The sequence below is a fragment of the Anomaloglossus baeobatrachus genome, chromosome 6 (genome assembly GCF_048569485.1).
Source record: "Anomaloglossus baeobatrachus isolate aAnoBae1 chromosome 6, aAnoBae1.hap1, whole genome shotgun sequence".
In the NCBI taxonomy this organism is placed as follows: domain Eukaryota; kingdom Metazoa; phylum Chordata; class Amphibia; order Anura; family Aromobatidae; genus Anomaloglossus; species Anomaloglossus baeobatrachus.
The window spans coordinates 266205410-266229073 of record NC_134358.1 but is presented as its reverse complement, the minus strand read 5'-3'; the positions used below and the strand labels follow the sequence as shown (position 1 = coordinate 266229073).

Below are 23664 nucleotides of genomic sequence, written 5' to 3'. Positions count from 1 at the left end.
GTACAGTACCCAGCTGCAGCCATTATTAGTTGACGGGGTAGCTCCTAAACTGAGCACTTCCGTCTGCCTGCTGCCAGCACCGAGAACCACTGATTGGTGGGGGCATGGGATGTCGGACTCCAACCGATCAGGCATAGATGACTTATCCTAGGAATAGGTCATTAGTCTAAAAGTAGTGGATAACCTTTTTAATGACTAACTGGCATAGAATGTCCAAGGGAAGAGGACAGTAGGTAAAGGTAAAATTGCTCACATAGCAATCTTATAGTGAATCGTTATTGTTGGTTGTAGACTTTCTATAACGATATGGGAATTCAGGCTGGTTTTGGGGTTGAGAAGAGTCCATTTCATTAAAAGGAATAGGGACTAAACCACAGTACCTGAATATTGCCACTACACAGTCTACAGAGTTGTAGTGTGCCGGCTCCATACACTGTTTACTTTTGGCCACCGTGGGATCTACAAACAACAGATCTGTGGGGCTGCCAGACTACCACCAATCCAAAATAATAATCTATTAAATTCTATGTCCCAGACAACTTCTATGTCATCATTGTAATCAAATAATATTTCTAGCCTTTGTACTTCTTAAGAAGATGGAAACTGAAATGGCCACTCAATTAAAAATTAAAGATAGGTTTGGGTATGTGTAGCACATTCAGCAATAAGTGTTTTTATACGTTTCAAGCTTTACTTTTGAATACTATCTTCACAGCCTTTAAAGTTCTTCTTCAAGAGGTTGGTCACTACTTTTAGATTGATAGCCAATCCTTAGGATAGGTCTTCAATGTCTGAGCAGCCGGGGTCTGACACCCCACAGCCCCGCCAATCAGCTGTTGCTGGCACCAGCAGCGGCAGTAGGTGGCTAGAAATGCTCAGGTCCAGAGCTGTTCCATCAACCACTAGCGGCCGCAGCTGGGTACTGCACATCTGCCTCATATTCAAATCCATAGGAGGCAGATGTGCCGTACCCGGCCGCGGCTGCTATTCGAAGACAAGCTGCTCCGGAACTGTGCATTTCTGGCCGCCTGCTACCGCCGGCACGTAAACAGCTGATCGGCGAGGGTGCGGGATGTCGGACATCGGCCGATCGGACATTGATGTCCTATGCTAAGGATAGGGCATCAATGTAAAAGTAGTGGACAACCCCTTTAAGAAGACTATTACCATCAGAGTTCAGCATTTGCTTCCTCTTCAAGTTAAAGAAAGCCACCTATTGGTTGTATTTGTTCATTTCATCTTGTCTGGCAGGAAGCTTATAATGCAGAATAGCTATTGCCATATAATCTCTCCTTTGGTCCCCAACAGTGGACAGAGGTCAAGCTACCTTGATTGTCTTTACCAGTCTGAAACTTTGATCCCAAAAAGTGTCTTATCTTGTCAAATTTTTTTTTTAGTTCTGTTTTGATTGAAGAATAAAATTATAGCTGCTTCCTATAAAAATCTATGTGGAGGGGAGAGTGAAGGGAAAATGGGGAAGAGCATATAAAAATATAGAATGTAGTGTTTAATGGCTAGAGGTTCATGGAAACTGCAAAATAATACAGGTACTAGTCATGTAATAGTCTGAAATAGTGTTTTTCCTCATAATAATTGAGGGCATGATGTGGAAGAATGCAAGTAAAGTATACTGGCAGCCACATTAGATAGTTGTTATCAGTATGGTTTGGCTGATAATTCGGCCAGTAGCTACCTCTCCAAATTCCTGAATATACAGAATTACGCACTCTGCCAAGCTCTCTTAAGTTCTCTACAAGAGAGCCACTGACATACTCCTATGGTGGGCTTATCTTACTGAGAAATAGAAAATAAATTACAGTAGAACTGAAAAATTTAGAAAAATTCAAATTCCACAAAATGTTGATTTCTTGCAATTCACTTCCACATGAAATTAGCAAAATAGCAGCATTCCTGAAATAATAAGAGCCATTGAAATGATAAAAGAAAAGTCAACATCACCCATTCAGACCTCACTGCATATTCTGATCAAAGTAAAACACTGAAATCCCTTGGCAGTGCGCATGTCATGACATTATGAGGTTGTGACCAGCCACACATTTGCTCAGAACCCTCTTGGGCCTCATTGGAGCCAAATATCTGGCATAGCATAAGAGGCCCGTGGAGTTCAGCGCAAGCAGTGGTGATCAGAAAACGTGAGTAGGGGTGGGCGAACCCCCCGTTGTTCGGTGTTTGGGAGACTAGCCCGAACGTTTTGTAAAGTTCGCGTTCGGGTTCTGATATAATGCGAATTTGCGTCCGAACACCGAACCTGGACTTTATAGTTATGTGATGGGGCGGGGGGGCTGTAAAATAAAGAATATAGTTAATAATAAACATTGTCATTATACTTACAGGTCCCGCGACGCATCCTGCAGACTCTGTCTCCCGCCGCTTCTCCTTCCGATCATCGCTGTTGCTTCCCGATAACCAGCACTGATGATAGGACCTTCCGTGACGTCATAGCATGTGACCAGTAACGTGTGTATTATCTCATTGGCTAAAGACTGGTCACATGGCTATGACGTCATGCTAGGTCATGTGAGTGCATCTCTCCGGTACTTGGTGCTCGCCCAAGCATCTCCGTACTCAGTATACTTGGCAAGTGCCGTGTACCGGCTAGATGGTCTGGCACATGGTCGGCTCCCCGTCCCTGCATGTCGGTGCTCTTTATAGAGTCAGCCCACATGCAGGGACTGGCTGCCACAGCCGGTGAATAGCGGCCCCGGGAATCAAGTGCTCACCATTGCTATAGTAACCCGTCACCGCTTACCAACCCGCAGCCTCTGATCAGTCATTGAGTGATTAGACTGCACGGGGAGCAGCAGCGTTCTTCCTCCCATGCAGTGCTTTCTGATGTACCAGAGCTGCATGGATTGCAGGAGAAAGAAGACAAAAGACCAGGATCGTGGAGGGGTGAGAGGGAGTAATAAACATGGAGTCTGTAAGTGTGTCTGCGTATTTATTTCTAGTAAAGTATATTTTTCTTTGTGTGCTGTCTTTTTTTAACCCTTTATTGGAGATTCTTAATGGCCGCGTCAAACTTGCCTGACATTAAGAATCTCTGGCTTATTACTAGCTAATAAAACAAAGCTAGTATTAACCCCTTATTACCCAGCATGCCACCCGTCACCAGGGCCACTGGAAGAGTTGGATACAGCGCCAGAAGATCGCGCTTCTATGAAAACGACATTTTCTGGGGCGGCTACGGACTGCAATTTGCAGCAAGGGGAGGGGCCCAGAAAATGGGCCAACCTGCGCTGAAGATTTCAATCCCCAGCTGCTTAGTTGTACCTGGCTGGACACAAAAATGGGGCGAAGCCCATGTAGTTTTTTTAATTATTTAATGAAATTCATTAAATAATTAAAAAAAGGGCTTCCCTATATCTTTAGTTCCCAGCCGGGTACAAATAGGCAGCTGGGGGTTGAGGGCAGCCCGTACCTGCCTACTGTAGCTGGCTAGCATACAAAAATATGGCAAAGCCCATGTCATTTTTTTTTTGTTTTTTGGCAAAAAACTTAAAAAAAAATGCTTCCCTGGGGATTTTCCATTGCCAGTGAAGGTAACATCAAGTAGTAGGGGTTAGCAGCCAGTAGCTGCTTGGATTACCCTTAGCTAGCAATAAAAAAATGCAGCGGGAGCCCGCAATTTTTTTTTAATTATTTATTTAAATAGCTAAAAAAAAAAAAAGGGCTTCCCTGTATTTTGATTGCCTGACATCACAGTACTGTGAAAATAAATAAATCATTACAAAAATGACATAGCGATCCGCTGTATTTTTGATTCTCAGCGCAGCTAAAGCAGACGGCTACGGGCTGCCACCCCCATCTGTCTGGCTTTACCTTGGCTGACAATCAAAATACAGGGAAGCCCATTAATTTTTTTATTTAAAAATTAATTTAAAAAAAAATGCATGGGCTCACCCCGTATTTTGATCGCCAGCCAGGTAAAGCCAGGCAGCTGGGGGCTGGGATTCTCGGCAGCCCGCAGCCGCCCCTAGAAATGGCGTATTGTTTCTTAGCGCCATTTCCAGGCGCTTTATCCGTCCAGCGGTCGTGATGGCGGTGGCTCACTGGGTAATAAAGGGGTTAATACCAACTTTGTATTCTCAGATGGTACTAAGCCCGAAATTCATGGCGTCACGCCAAAATAGACATGACCACCATGAATTTCTAGGAAACAGTAAAAAAAACCACAACACAGCGAAAATGTTTTTATTAGAAATAAAACAAAAAACATTTAGAGACTCCACCTTTATTATAAAAAAAATCCTTAGTCCGACGTAATCCACAGGGAAAGCAATGTTAGCTTCATCACTCTGTACAGACACAGTCTATACACAGTGAGAAGCAAAGTCAACTCTGCTTCATCTTGTACACAATAAGGAAAACAAGGAAGGAACAACCACGAAAGGGCAGTCTCCAGTCAAGGAAACTGCCTATACCAAAACATGGTATCCATCCACAGACAGCTGTTTCGGGGTATTTGCCCCTCATAAGTGTGGAGTAGGAAACTGGCTAGTGAGAGCAATGCCTAATAGAAGACTACATAGGTAAGGATGGTTGACCTCGGGGAGATCAACATCCAACACCACAGAGACACCATCGCATGTTTCTCAATGCAGTGACACTAGAACAAGGCCCCCTGGGAACATATGCAAAACAAGAATGCCGCGGAGACACCATCACATGTTTCTCAACGCTGGCAGGAAAATAGCCAGGTCTTTCATCGGGAAGGAACAACCACGGGAAGGGCAGTCTCCAGTCAAGGAAACCGCCTATACCAAAACATGGTATCCATCCACAGACAGCTGTTTCGGGGTATTTGCCCCTCATCAGTGTGGAGTAGGAAACTGGCTAGTGGGAGCAATGCCTAGTAGAAGACTACATAGGTAAGGATGGTTGACCTCGAGGAGTTTCCTGCCAGCGTTGAGAAACATGTCATGGTGTCTCTGCGGCATTCTTGTTTTGCATATTTTCCCAGGGGGCCTTGTTCTAGTGTCACTGCGTTGAGAAACACGTGATGATGTCTTTGCGGTGTTGGACGTTGATCTCCCCGAGGTCAACCATCCTTACCTCTGTCATCTTGTGCACAGACAGTCTATACACAGTGAGAAGCACAGAGAGTCAGCCTGCTGCATCGTTCTGGACAGAACGATAAAGCAGACGCTGACAATGACGGGATGATTGCACTTGCGTCTCGCAGTGCATTACCCCACTCTCCCGACAGCAGCGCCTCAGCTGTGAAAATGCTTGCAGCTGACCCGCTGCCATCGGGAGATTGTGCGCCGTGATGCGATGACACTCGAATCATGACGCACCAGGACCTGTGATGATGTCATACTCACATGACCAGTCTGTAGCCAATGAGGTAATACAACAGTCAAATGTGACTGGTCACATGGGTATGACGTCATGGCTGGTCCTTTTAGCAATAGGTGCTTACCAGGGGAACAGCAATGATTGGACGCAGAAGCAGAACTGCTGGGAGGCAGAGTCTGCAGGATGCGCCACGGGACCTGTAAGTATGATCAGAATGTTTTTTTAATAACATGCTTTTTTTTAACATGAACTGTAACACGAACGTCCCAGAAAGCTCGTGGTCATGTGCACGAACACTATGTGTTCTGTACGGACTACGGACTTTACAATTCGCGTTCGCCCATCACTAGTGCTGAGGATTAGACAGGTGGCAGTGAGTAGCGGTGGGGTCAGAGAGGTGAGCGGTAAGGTGAGTATATGGATTTTTCAAACTTTTTACATATTATCTTGCTGCGTGAAGAAACCTGGGAGCATAATAAGGGTTGTTAAATTCCTAAAGAACAACTTCCTTGAAAATTAAACTTCCTGAGTAAAATTGTGCCAACATGCCTGATCTGGTGATGTCAAACAAAAACAAAAGGATCATCAGTATGAAATCGGACCGGTGACGTCGGGGGAGTGTGTCAGGGGACCCCCATATGCCTTAACCAATCGATGTTATTATCTCATGTGTATTGGGGCCTTAAGGGGCCAAAATGATTGCCAAATAGTGTGGCACTTTTCTGTCTGGTCTTGATAATGACTTTTGGGGACCTGTATGAAGGTATTTACCTTGTTTATGGCGTGTCTAACAGGCTTAGACCAAGAATCCACCCGGTTTGTTGGAAAATCTTGATGCTAATCTGTGCTGGCACAGCTCTACTAATGTGAGAGTAGTCATACTAAGTACTGTAAAATTGTAGTTGTGCAACAATGGATGTCATTGCAAAGACGCTGCGGAATAAAAGCCTAAAAGACTAAAGAAAACCGTCTCCTGATGATTATGGAGTAGTCCCAATTATTTCCCATTCCATCAATTCTTAATATATTTTGTATTCTCTGCATAGAGTGTAAACACAAAACACAATACACTAATTATAAGTAGACATTCCTTAATCGCTTGCAATAAAACAATTCAGTGTATAGTGCAAAATGGCCCTGAATGCTAATAATATGTTTTTTATTCCAGCTTCACTCAGACCAGGATACTGAGGATGGAACATTAAAATATATCCTCTCTGGAGATGGAGCTGGAGATATATTTGTGATCAATGAAAATACTGGCGACATTCAAGCAATAAAACGTCTGGACAGAGAAGAAAAGTCGTCATATGTATTAAGTGCCCAAGCTGTGAACAGAGATACAAGGATAGCTGTTGAGCCTATGTCTCAGTTTGTCATCAAGATTCATGACATTAATGACAATGAGCCAAAATTTACCAGGGATGTTTACACTGCCACTGTGCCAGAAATGTCAGACGTGGGTAAGTGCCACCATTCTTTCATGTATAGGAGCAACCGCAAATTTTGTCTGCTTGGTGGTTTGATGTTTGCTTTATGAAGTTTGGATATCAAAATAATGAAGGTCTCAATTGGAATGTAAGTCAATACACATAAAGAATGAGGACAGAAGAGTCTACATTGCACGCTTTCTTATTTTCTCTAGGCATATGATCTGATAACTGGAGCCATTACTTACTTCCCATTTGTCAAATACAATGAGAGGAATTTATCAAAGGGAATGTGTTAGCAGGTTTTTGCTGCATCATCTGAGAGCAGCATGATGTAGGCTAAGAGATCCTGAATCCAAAGATGTATCACTTAGATTACTGGCTGACACAATCAGAATTTTTAGATTTAGCCATGTAGCAGAGCTAAGAGTGCTGTCTCGCCCACACCAGGCTCTCTATAGACATTGTACAGGTACATTGACAATGAGGTGCCAATCAGAGGAGGGAGTGTACCGGACTGCCCTGCACTTGACTTAGTAGTCCGAGCCATGCGTAAGCAAACATAGCAAATAAGCAACAGATCAGACCTTGACAAAGCAGGCATCCCTGAAATCCATGTTTTAACCCTTGCTGCATGCTCATTTCAGATTACATAGCAAAAATCTGCTGACATATTCTCTTTAAGAAAGATGTTTGATAAGTTAGTCTAAACTAGAGCCCGCTACAATAAAAAGCACCTAATAGTGCATGCCTCTTATTACATTTGGTATATGTTGGGCTGCCCAAGAACCACAAACTGAAATAATACCCTGTGTGGATTTCAATGAAAATTCATGCCAATTTCTGGCCTGAAATCTTGTAAATGAGCAACGCATGGTTTGTCAATGTCTCCCCTACCTCTAAACCTCATCTACTATAAAAATAAAAACTTCAAAAAAATGGTGTTAAATTAACTCTGCGCAAGCTATAACACAGAATAGATGCAGACCAAAATGTTCACATTTTTTACACATGTAAATTGGAACAAATGGTTTCAGGAGTATCTCCGAAAATGTTATGTAATGGGCGTCATCTACACATAAAAGGGTTAAAAGATTACAGTCATACAATTTATTTACACGTGTACATTTTATGAGAAAAGAATATTTCCAGTGTAAAAATCCTTCCTACCCAAAGGACTCCTCCAGTTTGACGTTTGTGGCAAGCTTCAGTCTTGAGGATTGTTCTCCTGATTGCAATATGGCCGTATTTTCTGATCATTGTTGGGGTATGTGCACACAGCGTCTTTTTAATGTGGATTCCGTCTGGAACCCGCCTGAAAGAGCGCTCTATAAATGTTAAACATATGCACTGGAACGTCAAAACCAGTTGCTGTGCATACGTTACGTCTTTTGTAACTACTTTTCAGCAGCAAATCAAAAATGTCTAAAAAGACATCAAAGAAGGCTCATCAGGAAAAACCACCAATGTTTTCCTAATGTCTTCTGCTTCAAACAAGTATGCAGTATACTGGCGTCTAAAAGGCACCACATGCACATATCCTTATGGCCACAATTGCAGCCCTGACCTCGAGTCTTCAGACTTGAAGAGCCTCGTAGGCATACAGTATGTTCTGTTGTTAGTTTAGGTCATGACAAGGCTTGCGGCCAGAATATAGGCGCAATTATTTCAACGTGCACCAAATTTATTAATATGCATGTGCCATTAAATATCTTTGATGCAATTTACTCCAACAAACTTATGTTTAAAGGGCATCTACTCAAGGCCCATATGTGGACATACAGTTCTTTCAAATGTAAATCCATCAACACCTTTATATCTGCAACTTGTTGCTGCATTTCCAAGTAATCAGCATTGCACATGCAAATCATATGCAAATGAGGCATAAGTTCTCCACCGAGAAACTAACAAGTCTCTGCCTCCTGAAGTTGTTTCACTGGTTAGCACCAGACTAGTTAGCTTGGTAGCTCACTGACTCTTTGCCTGGTACTTGATATTCCACAGGCAGTGAGCTATTACTCAAGCTATAGAGGCTGTTGCTGGATGGGGTAACAACAGTGGGAGGCAGTGGCTCCTTAAGTGCTTTGTCATGCTGAGAGCACTTAACCACTCATTTAAATATGTATTAATAAGCTAAATACTTGGAAATGCAGCAGCAGATGGAAGATTTAAAGGTGTGTTGATAGCTCTATGTTTAAAAAGAACTGCATGACCATTATTTGATTTTGGGGGATGATTTTAGTGACAGATTCCCTTTAAGACAGTTTACTCCTCTAATGGCAGTAGTGTATGACTAACATATAAATATAGATGATCTCTAAGCTAAGTTTACATTTTCACTAATCATCCCTTAAAATGAATGCAGCCACAATCCGTTGCCAAAAAACTTGTGCAAACACAACTTTTTTGTCCGTTTTTAAAAAAATATATATTTTTTTAGGACCCAGTTTTTTAACATGGGAGTCTATGGAAAACGGATCTGTTAACTGATTACTATTTAGCCATCCGTTTTTCTTTCATTTGTAAAGGAGCCAATTTTTGTTCACTGGATCATTTCAAATGGGAGATAACACCAAAGACATACTGATAGGGAATTTAGATTGTTAACCCCATGGGGACAGTGTTGCTGATGAATGTAAAGCGCTGTGAAATTAATGGCGCTATTCGTTGATGGGTCCGTTTTCCATAGACTCCAATGTTAAAGAAACAAATGCTGCAAAAATCAACTTTTTTCAAAACAGACAAAAACGTTGTGGGCTTTTTTGCCAACGGTTTGCTGCTGGATCTGTTCTAACAGATGATTACTGGACATGTGAGTATAACCTAATACTTTATACAGTAATTTTATGCTCATCAGTAATTGTATAATAAAAGTGGACTGATATCGTCACTTTAAGGGCAGATCACTCAGTTGTACAAAGCGCCTGATAGCGAAATATCCATTATCACTAAGATCATTGTACAAAGGTTCTGAGATGAAATAAAATTCTACATTAAATCCCCCATGAAGTTTAACTTTTTTCTCCAACTTTGTCATTCTTTGTGACAAACATTAGTTTGGCAATTAAAAAAGAAATTGAAAAAAAAATAAAAACCACAGAAAGGGGGAAAAAGACAAGTTAAAAAAACCAACTGTCAAAAGTCGGGATAATGAAGCATGTAATCAAAGATTAAAAGGCAATGGCAAATTGTACAAAGAAAGATCTTTTTAATGGGCTGATAAAAGTGTTCAAAGACAAAGGTTTCACAACTATGTATCTCCTCTTATGATGACAGTTGTTAAAATGTAGCAACACAGATGAACAATGGGAAAACCTAGTCGCACATATCAGATCCGTTGATCTTCCAGACTGCAGCAAGGAGAGAAGAGTAGATAATTAGTTCTCATTAGGGCTGCCTTTGTAGGCAGAGATAATAACCCAAGTGCACATAAGTGTCTGTTCCTCGTTTTTCTTATGACTCGCTGGTCACACAGGCATACTGTACTCTTTGAACCATTTAATGTAAATTTCATTTTTCCACAGATGTATAACTTTGGGTACGAACAATGCCAATGTTATTAGGAATCCACATGTGTCTGGAATCCCACAGAAGTCCTTGTAGCAGTAATCAGTGTACAAAGATGAAACATATAATTGTACTTTATTTCTTTGAGCAGTATATATATATATACAGTTAGGTCCAGAAATATTTGGACAGTGACACAATTTTCGCGAGTTGGGCTCTGCATGCCACCACATTGGATTTGAAATGAAACCTCTACAGCAGAATTCAAGTGCAGATTGTAACGTTTAATTTGAAGGTTTGAACAAAAATATCTGATAGAAATTGTAGGAATTGTACACATTTCTTTACAAACACTCCACATTTTAGGAGGTCAAAAGTAATTGGACAAATAAACCAAACCCAAAAAAAAATTTTTAGTTTCAATATTTTGTTGCGAATCCTTTGGAGGCAATCACTGCCTTAAGTCTGGAACCCATGGACATCACCAAACCCTGGGTTTCCTCCTTCTTAATGCTTTGCCAGGCCTTTACAGCCGCAGCCTTCAGGTCTTGCTTGTTTGTGGGTCTTTCCGTCTTAAGTCTGGATTTGAGCAAGTGAAATGCATGCTCAATTGGGTTAAGATCTGGTGATTGACTTGGCATTGCAGAATGTTCCACTTTTTTGCACTCATGAACTCCTGGGTAGCTTTGGCTGTATGCTTGGGGTCATTGTCCATCTGTACTATGAAGCGCCGTCCGATCAACTTTGCGGCATTTGGCTGAATCTGGGCTGAAAGTATATCCCGGTACACTTCAGAATTCATCCGGCTACTCTTGTCTGCTATTATGTCATCAATAAACACAAGTGACCCAGTGCCATTGAAAGCCATGCATGCCCATGCCATCACGTTGCCTCTACCATGTTTTACAGAGGATGTGGTGTGCCTTGGATCATGTGCCGTTCCCTTTCTTCTCCAAACTTTTTTCTTCCCATCATTCTGGTACAGGTTGATCTTGGTCTCATCTGTCCATAGAATACTTTTCCAGAACTGAGCTGGCTTCATGAGGTGTTTTTCAGCAAATTTAACTCTGGCCTGTCTATTTTTGGAATTGATGAATGGTTTGCATCTAGATGTGAACCCTTTGTATTTACTTTCATGGAGTCTTCTCTTTACTGTTGACTTAGAGACAGATACACCTACTTCACTGAGAGTGTTCTGGACTTCAGTTGATGTTGTGAACGGGTTCTTCTTCACCAAAGAAAGTATGCGGCGATCATCCACCACTGTTGTCATCCGTGGACGCCCAGGCCTTTTTGAGTTCCCAAGCTCACCAGTCAATTCCTTTTTTCTCAGAATGTACCCGACTGTTGGTTTTGCTACTCCAAGCATGTCTGTTATCTCTCTGATGGATTTTTTTTTTTCAGCCTCAGGATGTTCTGCTTCACCTCAATTGAGAGTTCCTTAGACGGCATGTTGTCTGGTCACAGCAACAGCTTCCAAATGCAAAACCACACACCTGTAATCAACCCCAGACCTTTTAACTACTTCATTGATTACAGGTTAACGAGGGAGACGCCTTCAGAGTTAATTGCAGCCCTTAGAGTTCCTTGTCCAATTACTTTTGGTCCCTTTAAAAAGAGGAGGCTATGCATTACAGAGCTATGATTCCTAAACCCTTTCTCCGATTTGGATGTGAAAACTCTCATATTGCAGCTGGGAGTGTGCACTTTCAGCCCATATTATATATATAATTGTATTTCTGAACATGTTTTTGTAAACAGCTAAAATAACAAAACTTGTGTCACTGTCCAAATATTTCTGGACCTAACTGTATATATATATATATATATATATACACACACATATATATATATATATATATATATATATATATATACTGCTCAAAAAAATAAAAAATAAAGGGAATACCAAAATACAAAATCTTTGTTTTAGGCAATATGCGCACTAGAAAGTGACTTTTTCTTAAGGAAAATCCGGACCCTCTTAAAGAATCCCGCACCCGCAGTAAAAAAAAAACACCAAAACTGCAGCGGTATCCGCATGCCAGTTTGCCACGGATTTACCGCAGATTTTCCGCAGGTTGGTCCCTGCGGATTTTTACCATTATCTATGGCAAAAAACGCAGGTACCTGCAGAAAAGAAGTGACATGCTCGTTAATTCCGCAGCGGAAAACCTGCTGGTATAAAAAGAGCATTTTTTAAAACCCATAAGATTTGCTGGGGAATGACTGCAGAAATGTTAGACACATTTTCTGCAGCAAATCTGCGGCAAAATCCGTGGTAAATCCGCAGCGTGCGCACATAGCCTAACTGTTCCCTTTATTTCTTTGAGCAGTATATGGTGGTCCAAAATTAGGTGGACAGTATGTGTAATACGGTTATCAAACTTGGTGTAAAGTGAAACTAACTCAGTTGCACTTAGCAACCAATCAGATTCCACCTTTCATTCTTCACAGACTCTTTGGAAAATGAAAGGTGGAATCTGATTGGTTGCTAAGGTCAACTGAGTCAGATGAAACTAACATCAACCTGTACCAGAATCATGGGAACAAGAAAGTATGTAGAAGGCTTGGAACAGCTCATGACCCAAAGTACGTTATCTGTAAAACATGACAAGGCAGTGTGATTGCCGGACATTCATGGGTTCCAATGGCACTGGGTCATTAGTGTTTATTAATGATGTGACTGAAGATAGAAGGACCCGGATGAATTCTGAAGTGTACAGAGCTATACTTTCTGTGCAGATTCAATCAAATGCAGCAAGGTTCATTGGACAGCACTGCACAGTACAGATGGACAATGCTCCAAAACGAACTGAGAAAGCAACTCAGGGTTTTTAAGGCAAAGAAGTAGAATATTATGAATTTGCCGGGTCAGTCATCAAATCTCAACCCCATCGAGCATGCATTTCACAATACTTAAAGGGAACCTGTCACCGTATTTTGGCTTTCTAACCTTCAACTAGCACCTTAAGCAGTGCTTGTGCTGCATTCTATGAAGGTGCATGTGATAGTCTGACTCTCCCTGTACACCCCACAAATACCTTTATAAAATCTCCCATTCTGTATGCAAATCCTTGGGTTTGGTCCAATAGGTGTCCCAATCTGCACCTTCTGTCCCTCCTTTCATCATCCTCTTGTGCTGATTGACTTGGATGACTCCTCGGATGCCATCCACGTGGGCAGGCAAAATCTCACGTCTGTGCAGATATATTCCCAGCTCGCCTAGGCGCACTTGACTGTCCTATTGCAGGCAGAGCTGAAGACATTAATGAGTTCTCTGCACAGGAGTAAAATTTTGGCCGGCGATGTGGATGATGTCACCTGCTTCATCCACATCGCTGGGCAAATTCTCGTGCCTGCGCAGAGAATTCGCCAGTTCACGCAGGCTTACCTATGTTTTCGGCTCTGCTCTCAACAGTGCAAAGCGAAGTGCGTCTGCACGAGTAGGGAATAATTGTGGGCAGACCCTAGCTTTTGCCCACCTACATGAATAGCTCCCTAGGCGTCATCCACGTCAATCAGCACAAGAGGACACCAAAAGGAGAGACTGGAGGTGCAGATTAGAATGCCCATCAGACCAGACTAGACAATTTACATACTTGGCGGGAGACTTTATAAAATGTATTTGTGTGGTTTACAGGTGGGGCAGGGGGTAATGTGCACCTTTATAGAATGCAACACAGAAGCTGCTTAAGCTGCTAGTTTTAGCTTTGAAGGCCAAAATCTGGTGACAGGTTCCCTTTATGGCACAAAGACCCACAAACAACCAACAACTGAAGTCAGCTGTAGTAAAGGCCTGGAATGCAACACAAAGGTAAAGTAAATTTGTCCAATTACTCTTGTGTCCCTGAAATAAGGAGGCTTTGCCTGAAATAAGGAGGCTTTGCCTGAAATAAGGAGGCTTTGCCTGAAATAAGGAGTCTTTGTAGAAAAGGACTGCAAATCGTAAATGTTTCACAGGGCTTTTTGGTCAACTGCTTTAATTAAACCTGAAAGTCTACACTTCAATTGCATCTCAGTTGTTTCATTTTAAATAAAAATTAGTGACGTGTAGAGCCAAAACCACAAAAGAATCTGTCACTGTCCAAATATTTCTGGACCTAACTCTTTATACATATACACAATATATATATATATATATATATATATATATATATATATATATATATATATATATAATTAAACATCTATCATTCATAGTGCCAAAATAATAAAAGAAAAAAGTAATAGCAAATATATGTATATATATATATCAATGTATTATATATTTTTTGTTTTGTTATTTTTTGCTTCATACATTTATTTTTCTGTAACTCGGCAATGTGCAGATTTGTCAGAAGTCATGATTTACTGCAGAAAAATGACCCAGGGAAGACAGATGCACATTAAATTTATCTAGACAGCACTATATGAGACTGAAAATTGCCTTGTCTGAATGAGAGCCCTCGGATTTGCTTGGATCTTTTTTTTTATTCTTAAATACTCTGGCATTGCCATTATAAAATGGGTTCTTACCCTGTTTTCTATGGATGAATGAGAATTCAGAGAACTTAAAATATGATGTTCTGACAACAGTATTGAGTTTGACAGAAGAAAAGTAAATGAATAGCCAACATAAGCCAGCTTTTTACGTAATGGCCCTATAAATAAGTACAGATGCAGTTTGCACTAGTGCGTCGTTTTACATATACCCCCTGTTGTGTGCACTGGTGCTAAATTAATACGTTTAATAAAATTATGCTCTTTCCATCACATGAATAAAACTCATTTCATAATTATCTGTGCATTAGCCTACTTTTCACCATATGTCACTGCATTCATCCATTATCTGATTGACATATTTAACCTTGCACATCAGAAGTCTCGGAAACAGCACGAATTTGAGAAGGGGACATTTTCCTGTTGATAAAAGGACCCTTATTTTTTTTTTTACATTGAAGAGCCTAACGATACGCTGGAGCCTAATGAGCGATTGTGCAAAGATGTCTATCTGTTCTACTTAAATGATGTACTAAGCAATTTAATGTGAATGTAAGTGCTGTATGAACCTTCCTGAGGATGGCCGGTTAATGAAACATACGTCTCATATAATAGGAATGCTTTACTAATGCTAGGAGCTATGATTCAATGGAACGCATTCATATCGAGGTGATAAGTCTGAGAGCTTTCGCTCAATGTGAAGTCTTCCCTCTTTGAAAGTAACAGTAAGAAGTAAGAATAAAAGGAAATTATAGGGATTTATTTCTGGAGAGAACATTTTACAGTTTCATTTTCCATTGAAATGCAATTTGGAAAACTCTATGTTAAGCTATATAACTTTTACCTTGACTATATTAACGCCTCTTTGTTTAAAATGCATGGATAAATCCAAAACATGCATGCTAGGGTATTACTTGTGTATTAATGGTTCTGCGCTATGTTATTTTCTTTTCATATTTCATTCTGTGTTAAATGGGTTTGCCCACTAAGAGAATTTATGTTTTGTGCATTTCTTAAATGTTAAAAATATGCTAAAAAAAACAAAATGGAATTAAAATACAGTTTAATTGCGTTTGTGAACTTAGTAGAGTTGGCGCTGATTGATTTGCAGGACCCAATCCATTGGCCATATCAGTAATCAGTCACCGCTAGACAGGAGGCCTGAGAACCTCCACATACTTGATGGCACCACTGATTCTTATGTTGACTAGCCAGCCTACCGCAACATCATCGTTGTGGAGTGATGCACAGGTGATGTTGTACTAGGTGGGTAATTCAAAAGAGGAGGTGAAGATAATGTCAGGTATGAGGAGGTTATCAGGGCTCCCAGTCAGGAGACACTAGAGAATAGAGTGTCTAGAGAATCTATTCACATCAGCCCTAGCACCTAATCTAAAATATACATCGGAAGCTTTTCCTACCATACATATTAACATTCCAATAGGTCCCCAGTTACCAAATGGAGGCCAAACGTGTTTTTTAACGTTAGCTTGGCCATTATATGCATTTGTATATTGTTTGAATAACTGTATTGGAAAGTGAAGCCTACACTACAAAAATATATACTATGCAGTACACTTTTTTAGAATGAGTCCGTATGGGTAATGAATGCCCATGCGTCCGTTTCGGCCATATCAGGAGTATGCTGGGAATATTCGCCCAACAATAGCCATATTTGGTGGTAGAGATTGGCGAACCCGCAGATGTTCAGGTTGGGTAGATCCAGCCGGACTTTAAAAAAAAGTATGGTTTGGGACGGACTTCAGCTGGAATTGAGGCTGGACACCAAACCACATTGAGTGCTTTAAAATGGTGGTAGTAAGGGCTAGGGGGCTACAAAAGGAAGCAAAAGGGGAATTAAAGCAGGACAATTATACTTACGGAGTTTCCGCAAGGCTGTCAGGCTGTTTTTAATGATCCGTTTATTAAGTATCCATTAGATGTGCCAATCCTGGCATTTATCCGGCTCATCCTGAATGCCCTGGTGCAGTGGCAATCGGGGTAATATAAAGGTTTAATAACAGCTGTGACTTGTCAAAAATGACAGCTGCCGCAAAGCCCTGGATTAGTAATGGGTAGTGTTTATGAGACCCCCCCCCCCATTACTAATTGTGTAAGTAAAAGGAAATAAACACAAAACATAGAGAAAAATCCTTTATTAAAAAAAATCCTTTCTCCTGTTTTCTAACCTGATCACCCTAGCTTAAAAGGGTTCTGTAGGAGAAAGAAGAAAGGAAAGAGAGAAGAAAGAAAGATAGAAAGAAAGAGAACCAAAGAAGGAAGGAAACAAGTACAGAAAGAGAGAAGGATAGAAAGAAAAACAAAAAAAGAAAGAAGGAAATGAAGTAGTATAGAAAGGGAGAAGGAAAGAAAGAAGTATAGAAAGAGAAAAGGAAAGAAAGAAAATGTTATAAATACCTTTTATAAGCAAATTACACTAGTTTTGATTAGGGAGGTAGAATTACAATCTGGTTACATTGACTGAAACCTCTTCTACAATGTTAATAGGTGAAGTGTCTGAGCATGAGCTGATTGAAGTAGCTATGAAGCTTAGTTCACATCTGCTTTTTTGCACATGCTCAGTACATGTGTGTGCAGGTGGACCAAACAAATCTATAGCGTCTAATGAATGCCAAAGGAGCACCCTTTCCCCACACAGCAGATTTGTAGTGTGAGTATGATGAAGAGACTTAGGGGTGCTTCACACACAGCAAGCTCACTGCCGAGATCGCTGCTGAGTCACGCTTTTGGTGACGCAGCAGTGACCTCATTAGCGATCTCGCTGTGTGTGACAATGAGCAGAGATCTGGCCCCTGCTGCGAGATCGCTGCTCGTTACACACAGCCCTGGTTCGTTTTCTTCAAAGGCGCTCTCCCACTGTGACACACAGATCGCTGTGTGTGACAGCGAGAGAGCGACAAATGAAGCGAGCAGGGAGCAGGAGCCGCGTCTGACAGCTGAGGTAAGCTTGTAACCAAGATAAACATCGGGTAACCAAGGTGGTTACCCGATATTTACCTTAGTTACCAGCCTCTGCAGCTCTCACGCTGCCTGTGCTGCCGGCTCCGGCTCTCTGCACATGTAGCTGCTGTACACATCGGGTTAATTAACCCGATGTGTACAGCAGCTAGGAGAGCAAGGAGCCAGGGCTAAGCAGTGTGCGTGGCTCCCTGCTCTCTGCACATGTAGCTGCATTACACATCGGGTTAATTAACCCGATGTGTACTGTAGCTAGGAGAGCAAGGAGCCAGCGCTCAGTGTGCGCGGCTCCCTGCTCCCTGCACACACAGCTAAGCGGTGTGCGCTGGTAACTAATGTAAACATCGGGTAACCATACCCGATGTTTACCTTAGTTACCAGTCTCCGCAGCTTCCAGACGGCGGCTCCGTGCAAGCGCAGCGTCGCTTGCACATCGCTGCTGGCTGGCGGCTGTTCACTGGTCGCTGGTGAGATCTGCCTGTTTGACAGCTCACCAGCGACCATGTAGCGATGCAGCAGCGATCCTGACCAGGTCAGATCGCTGGTCGGATCGCTGCTGCATCGCTAAGTGTGAAGGTACCCTAAGTCAGGCTCCTCGTCATCAAACCTTACACTGTAGGTGGCATAATAGGTGGGTCCATGTGTAATGAGGGCAGGATATATTGTAGAAGGTGAAGGCAGGAGAGGAGATCACTGCCCTGTAGGGGAATTTTTCTTCTGCTCCTGGCTATGCTAGCAAACATATCACTGGCGAATAAAGCGGATTATTATTAAGCACAGATAAAATGTAAATAATGAATGCATGTGACTTTGTAGTGACTGATATACAAGTTACTTCACCCTATACTGTTATACACTGAACTAAATAGTGTTTTTCATGTACAGTATTACATTATTTTACTTGATCTCCTTGCTTGTCTGCTTCTATCTCTTCTCTTTTCTCATAATCTTTTTTTTTTTTTTTTCATTTCACTCTTTTCTCTTGATCTTTAAACTTTCGGCTTTTTCTTCTCACTTGTCACTTTCATCCTGTCTCGTTCATTTCATTATTCTTCAATCACTCAGTCATCACTTTCAGTTTAATTCTCCTGTTCTTTAACTCACTCTTTGCTCGTGAAAACCTTCTTTTTGCTAATACCGCCATCCCCTTTGTTTTCGTTGCAGGAACATTTGTCGTTCAAGTCACAGCCAATGATGCAGACGATCCGACCTATGGAAATAGTGCAAGAGTCGTCTACAGTATTCTGCAGGGACAGCCATACTTCTCAGTCGAGTCTGAGACAGGTCAGGAGACCTTAGCTGTATCTTTGTTTCGGTAATTGAAGATGACATGTTAAGTCAAGCTAGGACATACTAGACAAAACTTGAAAGAGATTACATTTTCCACCCTGCACAAACTGACAAACTCAATCGAGCAAGACATCTGTAAGCATGACACCAACGTTATTAGAACCTAAGAATCAAAGCTGAAATATAATTAGGGTTGTACACAAAATAGCTTCTCTTGGAACAAGAAATAGGACTGAGATTTCAACCCAATAACCAAGGCACTCTGCATTCACTCAGAATAACCAGTTAAGTATTGGGATAGAAGACACTTTGAAGATCTTCTGATCTTCTGATACTAGTACTTTGATACAATGGGCACGTTTTTCCTCATCCTTTCATATTCAGTATTCATACAAATTAATAATTTGTATGTGCATATATTATTAAATAGACAAGAAACATCATACATAAATCTGCTACTACTACCTCTTAAATTCTTTCCACCGATCAGCATTACTTATTCAGCTTGTAAATTATTAGGAGGTTCCAAGACGAAAAGGCATATACATTACTCACCTGTTAGCTCCCGCAACATTCCAGCACTGATGTTTCCAAGGTCTCCCATCATCAGTCTTTGTCTACCTGAAATCAGCTGTCACTGGCTGCAACGGGCATCATATTAATAGGAAGACATCCCCAGTGCAGCCACTAATGGCTATTGACATGTAGACAAAGAAAGAAGAAGACAAAGGATTTTGCTACCTCATCTGAGAGCAGCATGATGTAGGAAAAGACTCTGATTCCAACAATGTATCACTTAGATTATTGGGTGCAGCAGTTGTGACACAATCAGCATTCTTATCAAAAACACCATACCATCGTCAACAACTAATATGCTCAATATTACAAAACTTGGTACCCCTGGGATACATTTCAAGCGGGAGCCTCCTGACAGATAACCCTTGTGCCTCAAAAGAGCTCGCCTATGTCCATTATTTATAAATCATATTTTTATGATAACAAATGTTACATTTGAAAATGTGTATTATCATTTAACTACTTTTGGTCATTTCAAATAGTTACAGTTTATATGTAGAGAATTTTAGTTTCTTGTTTACAGGTTTGACAAAGGTTAATATTTTGCTCTCCTTTACCCTCCTCCTTTCTAATCCTTCCCCTCAATTCTAGTTATCCAAATAAATCAACTCAATTTCCTCTTCCTGAAGGGATACTTAATTTATCCCCTTCCCCACTTTCCTATCCAAATAATACAACTTGTCAAGATTCTGTTAATATAATTGCATGACATACTGTGTTATTTGCATTATTCTATTTGTATTATTTTCTTCCCCCCTAAATATGTTAAAATCCCTAATAAACATATTTTAAAACACAATCAGCATTCTTAGATGTAGCCCATAGTACTGATCAGAAAGCTAACCTCACCCGCATTACGGCTTTCTGTACATTGTCTATTGATAGTGAGCTGCTTACACAGATCAACAAAGATTTTGTTAAATAAATACTGTTGGATGTTTGTAAAGCATTTTTGGGTGCTTTTTCCAAATCTGCAATCAGAATTTTCCTATCCAGAGCCAATTTTGCATAATTTAGTTTTTTCCAATAAATTTAGTCTACTTTCCCCCTTCATAAATTACTTTTGCTTTTTAGCTTCTCGGGTAGCACTGCACTGTTCTTATGAAGTCGGTTTATTTTCATACTTTGGTAACATACACACTCCGGGTTGTTTCCGAGGTTATCTACTCTTAGTGATTTACGCGCTTTGAGGTTTCATGGGTTACATATGCAAAGTTTCATTATCACACTGTCCTTTGTGAATATTAGTTGTATTGTTATAACTAAGTTTTCTTTTACTTTTAGCTGTTATTATAGTAAAATTAATTTTAATTCAATTGTTGGTCTTGTGCTGACATTCTGTTAAGCATGTCGCACAGTTGTGTAAACCACACCAACAATTTTTGCTATATTTGTAACAAAGGGACTTTAAAATCATAGAGAAGAAGCATAAAGCTGTTGGTGAAGAAAAGTTATTTTCAGTGCGAATTTGGAACTCGAGAAATTTTGGGCCCCTAAATTAGTTGCGTTGTGTTACACTTCTTACTAGTTGGCTCAATGGTAAACTATGGCATATGACATTTGCTGTTCCAATGATATGGAGGGAGCCAAGAGACCATTCTACAGATTGCCATTTATGTATGACAAAGATTGCTGGAACAAGTTAAACAAGAAATTCAGTGAAATATCAAAACATTTCTTCAGTAATTAAGCATATGTGCTAGAACCGATTTTATTTTTTTAAATCTCTTTATTAATAACCTTGTGGATGCTATTGAGAGTAATGTGTCAGTCTTTCCTGACGACACCAAACTATGTAGGATATTAAAAACTGACCTTGATACCGGTAGTACAATATTACAATTGAGCTGATTAAGAGGTCTGAATGGGCAAACACTTGACAAATGAGATTTTATGCTGATAAATGTAGAGTAATGCACCAAGGATAAAGTAATCTTATTGCTGCATATACATTAAATGGAAGTAAACTCAAGACTACAGAACAGGAGAAGGACTTGGGTATTCTGGTTTCATGTAATCTGAGCAGCAGCACTCAATGTCAAGCAGCAGCCGCAAAAGCAATCAAGATTTTAGAGTGCAAAAAAAGAGAGATTAGATCCCGTGATCCCAACGTACTGTCACCTCTTTATAAATCACTGGTAAGGCCACATCTAGAATATGGGATCCGGCTTTGGGATCCACATTTTGAAAAAGATATTCAAAAGACAGAGTTAGTTCAAAGGCAGGCAACTAGATGATTACAGAGGATGGAAGGCCTCACATATGATGAGAGATTGGAAAATTTGGGCTTGTTTAGCTTAAAAAAAAACCATCTCACAGGAGATATCAATTACAATGTAAACCTTGGATCCGGAAGAAGATTCAGACTCTGATTTGGTTAAAAAAGAAGCTGATCAAGAAGATCATGATTTTTGAAGCCATGAGTCTGGGGAGACAAACAAACTAAAGCAGGTTGGTCTAAATGATTTAGTTTAGGATCTGAACTACTCAAAAAAATCAGGCGGCGCTTTTGACTTCAAGGCTCAAAGGCTGGTACTTGCTGGAGCAGGGGACCAAACTATGTTCTTTCCGCCATAGACAGCAGGGGCTTGAACACTTATTTTCAATCAAAGGGGACCTAGTTTACTGCAATGAGTGATCTCTCTACTTGATGCAGTGGGATAAGAGCACAGGTCTCAAGAATTGAGACTTTTTTGTAGACTTTTCAAAAAACAGTTTAAGGCCTCCGCCACACATCCGTGCCGCCGGCACGTGTTTGTCATTTTTTACACGTACCGGCGGCACGGAGACACGTACAGCAATGCTACCCTATGGTAGCAGGCACACACACGTAAAACCACACGGAACGTGTGTCCGTGTGCGTTTGTACGTGTGTGCGTTTTACAAAGCGCTGACATGTCCGTTTTTTCGCCGGCAGCACGGGTGTCACACGGCCCGCACCCGTACTACACGGGTGTAGTGTGGATGCGGTCCCGTGTGACACGCGCCGGAGAAAACACACGTGTCAGTGAAAAATAAAAAAAACATTAACTCACCTTCTCCTGCCCTCCTGTCTCTGCCGCTGCTGCCTCTTGCTGCCGACCGCCGCTCATTAATCTCATAGAATATTCACTTCACTGCCTGCCAGCAGCAGCAGCGGGGAGACGGGAGGGCTGGAGACCGAAGATCAGCACCACGGACAGCAGCGCGGACATCAGGAAGGACCAGGTGAGTATAATAATTACCGGTTCTACGTGTACTATCGCGGATAGCACACGTAGAACACACGTGTCCCGCACGTACCAGAGACACGTACTTATCTGCTTGCAACACGCAGGGGAAATACGTGTCTCTCGGCACGTGCGTGAATTTCACGTGAATGTGGCAGAGGCCTAAAAAAGCGCTACTTTTGCATAATGGCAACAAAAATCCAACTGTTCCTTTTGCTTATGGAGCACGTCTGAAAGAAACATATGAAAATATGCTCCTTCTGCTGTTAATAATCCTTTATGACAACTACAACGGAATATTTGTGTTGATCTGAAGAATAGCCTTGGTGCTCGTATTGCACCTTAGCTATACAAAGCTTTGTTGTTTTCTCTGCGGATGAAATATAAGATGCCGCAAAAATTTTTACAAAGAACCAGTGGCTAACAAGAAACAGTTTGACTCCTGGAAGAAATAATGTCCTGCATCAGCCTTTGATAGCTCCATAAAACGTTTTTTTTACACCACTCCAAACTTGGGCTGATGAAGAACTTCATCAAAGCGATGCATCATGATAGTCAAAGGTTTTGCATAGCTCAGAAACAAGTTTCCACAAATCAGTGAGGACAAGATCAATGAAGGAATATTCTTGGGTCCACAAATAAGGGAAATTATGAAAGACACTGATTTTTACATAAAACTAAGCGAGACTGAGACACGTGGGAGTCATTAAAAAATGTAGTAGTGAACTTCCTTGGCAACCATAAAGAATCAAACTATAGAGATCTTGTGACACTTATTATACTACAAAGAATTGGGATGCAAAATGTCTCTCAAGATACATTTCCTGGACTCCCATTTAGATTTTTTTCCCCAATAACCTTGGAATTGTCAG

General features: G+C 41.0%; 1 protein-coding gene across 2 annotated transcripts in view; it reads left to right on the top strand.

Moving 5' to 3' along the window:
• LOC142243200 (cadherin-6-like) overlaps positions 1-23664 on the top strand; it is a 431398-nt gene that overhangs the window by 283876 nt on the left and 123858 nt on the right. For both annotated transcript variants that reach the window (XM_075314854.1, XM_075314855.1), the window contains 2 exons: positions 6488-6782; positions 18882-19001. In XM_075314854.1, coding sequence (XP_075170969.1) covers positions 6488-6782; positions 18882-19001 — 415 coding nt within the window. The remainder of the gene's footprint in view (positions 1-6487; positions 6783-18881; positions 19002-23664) is intronic.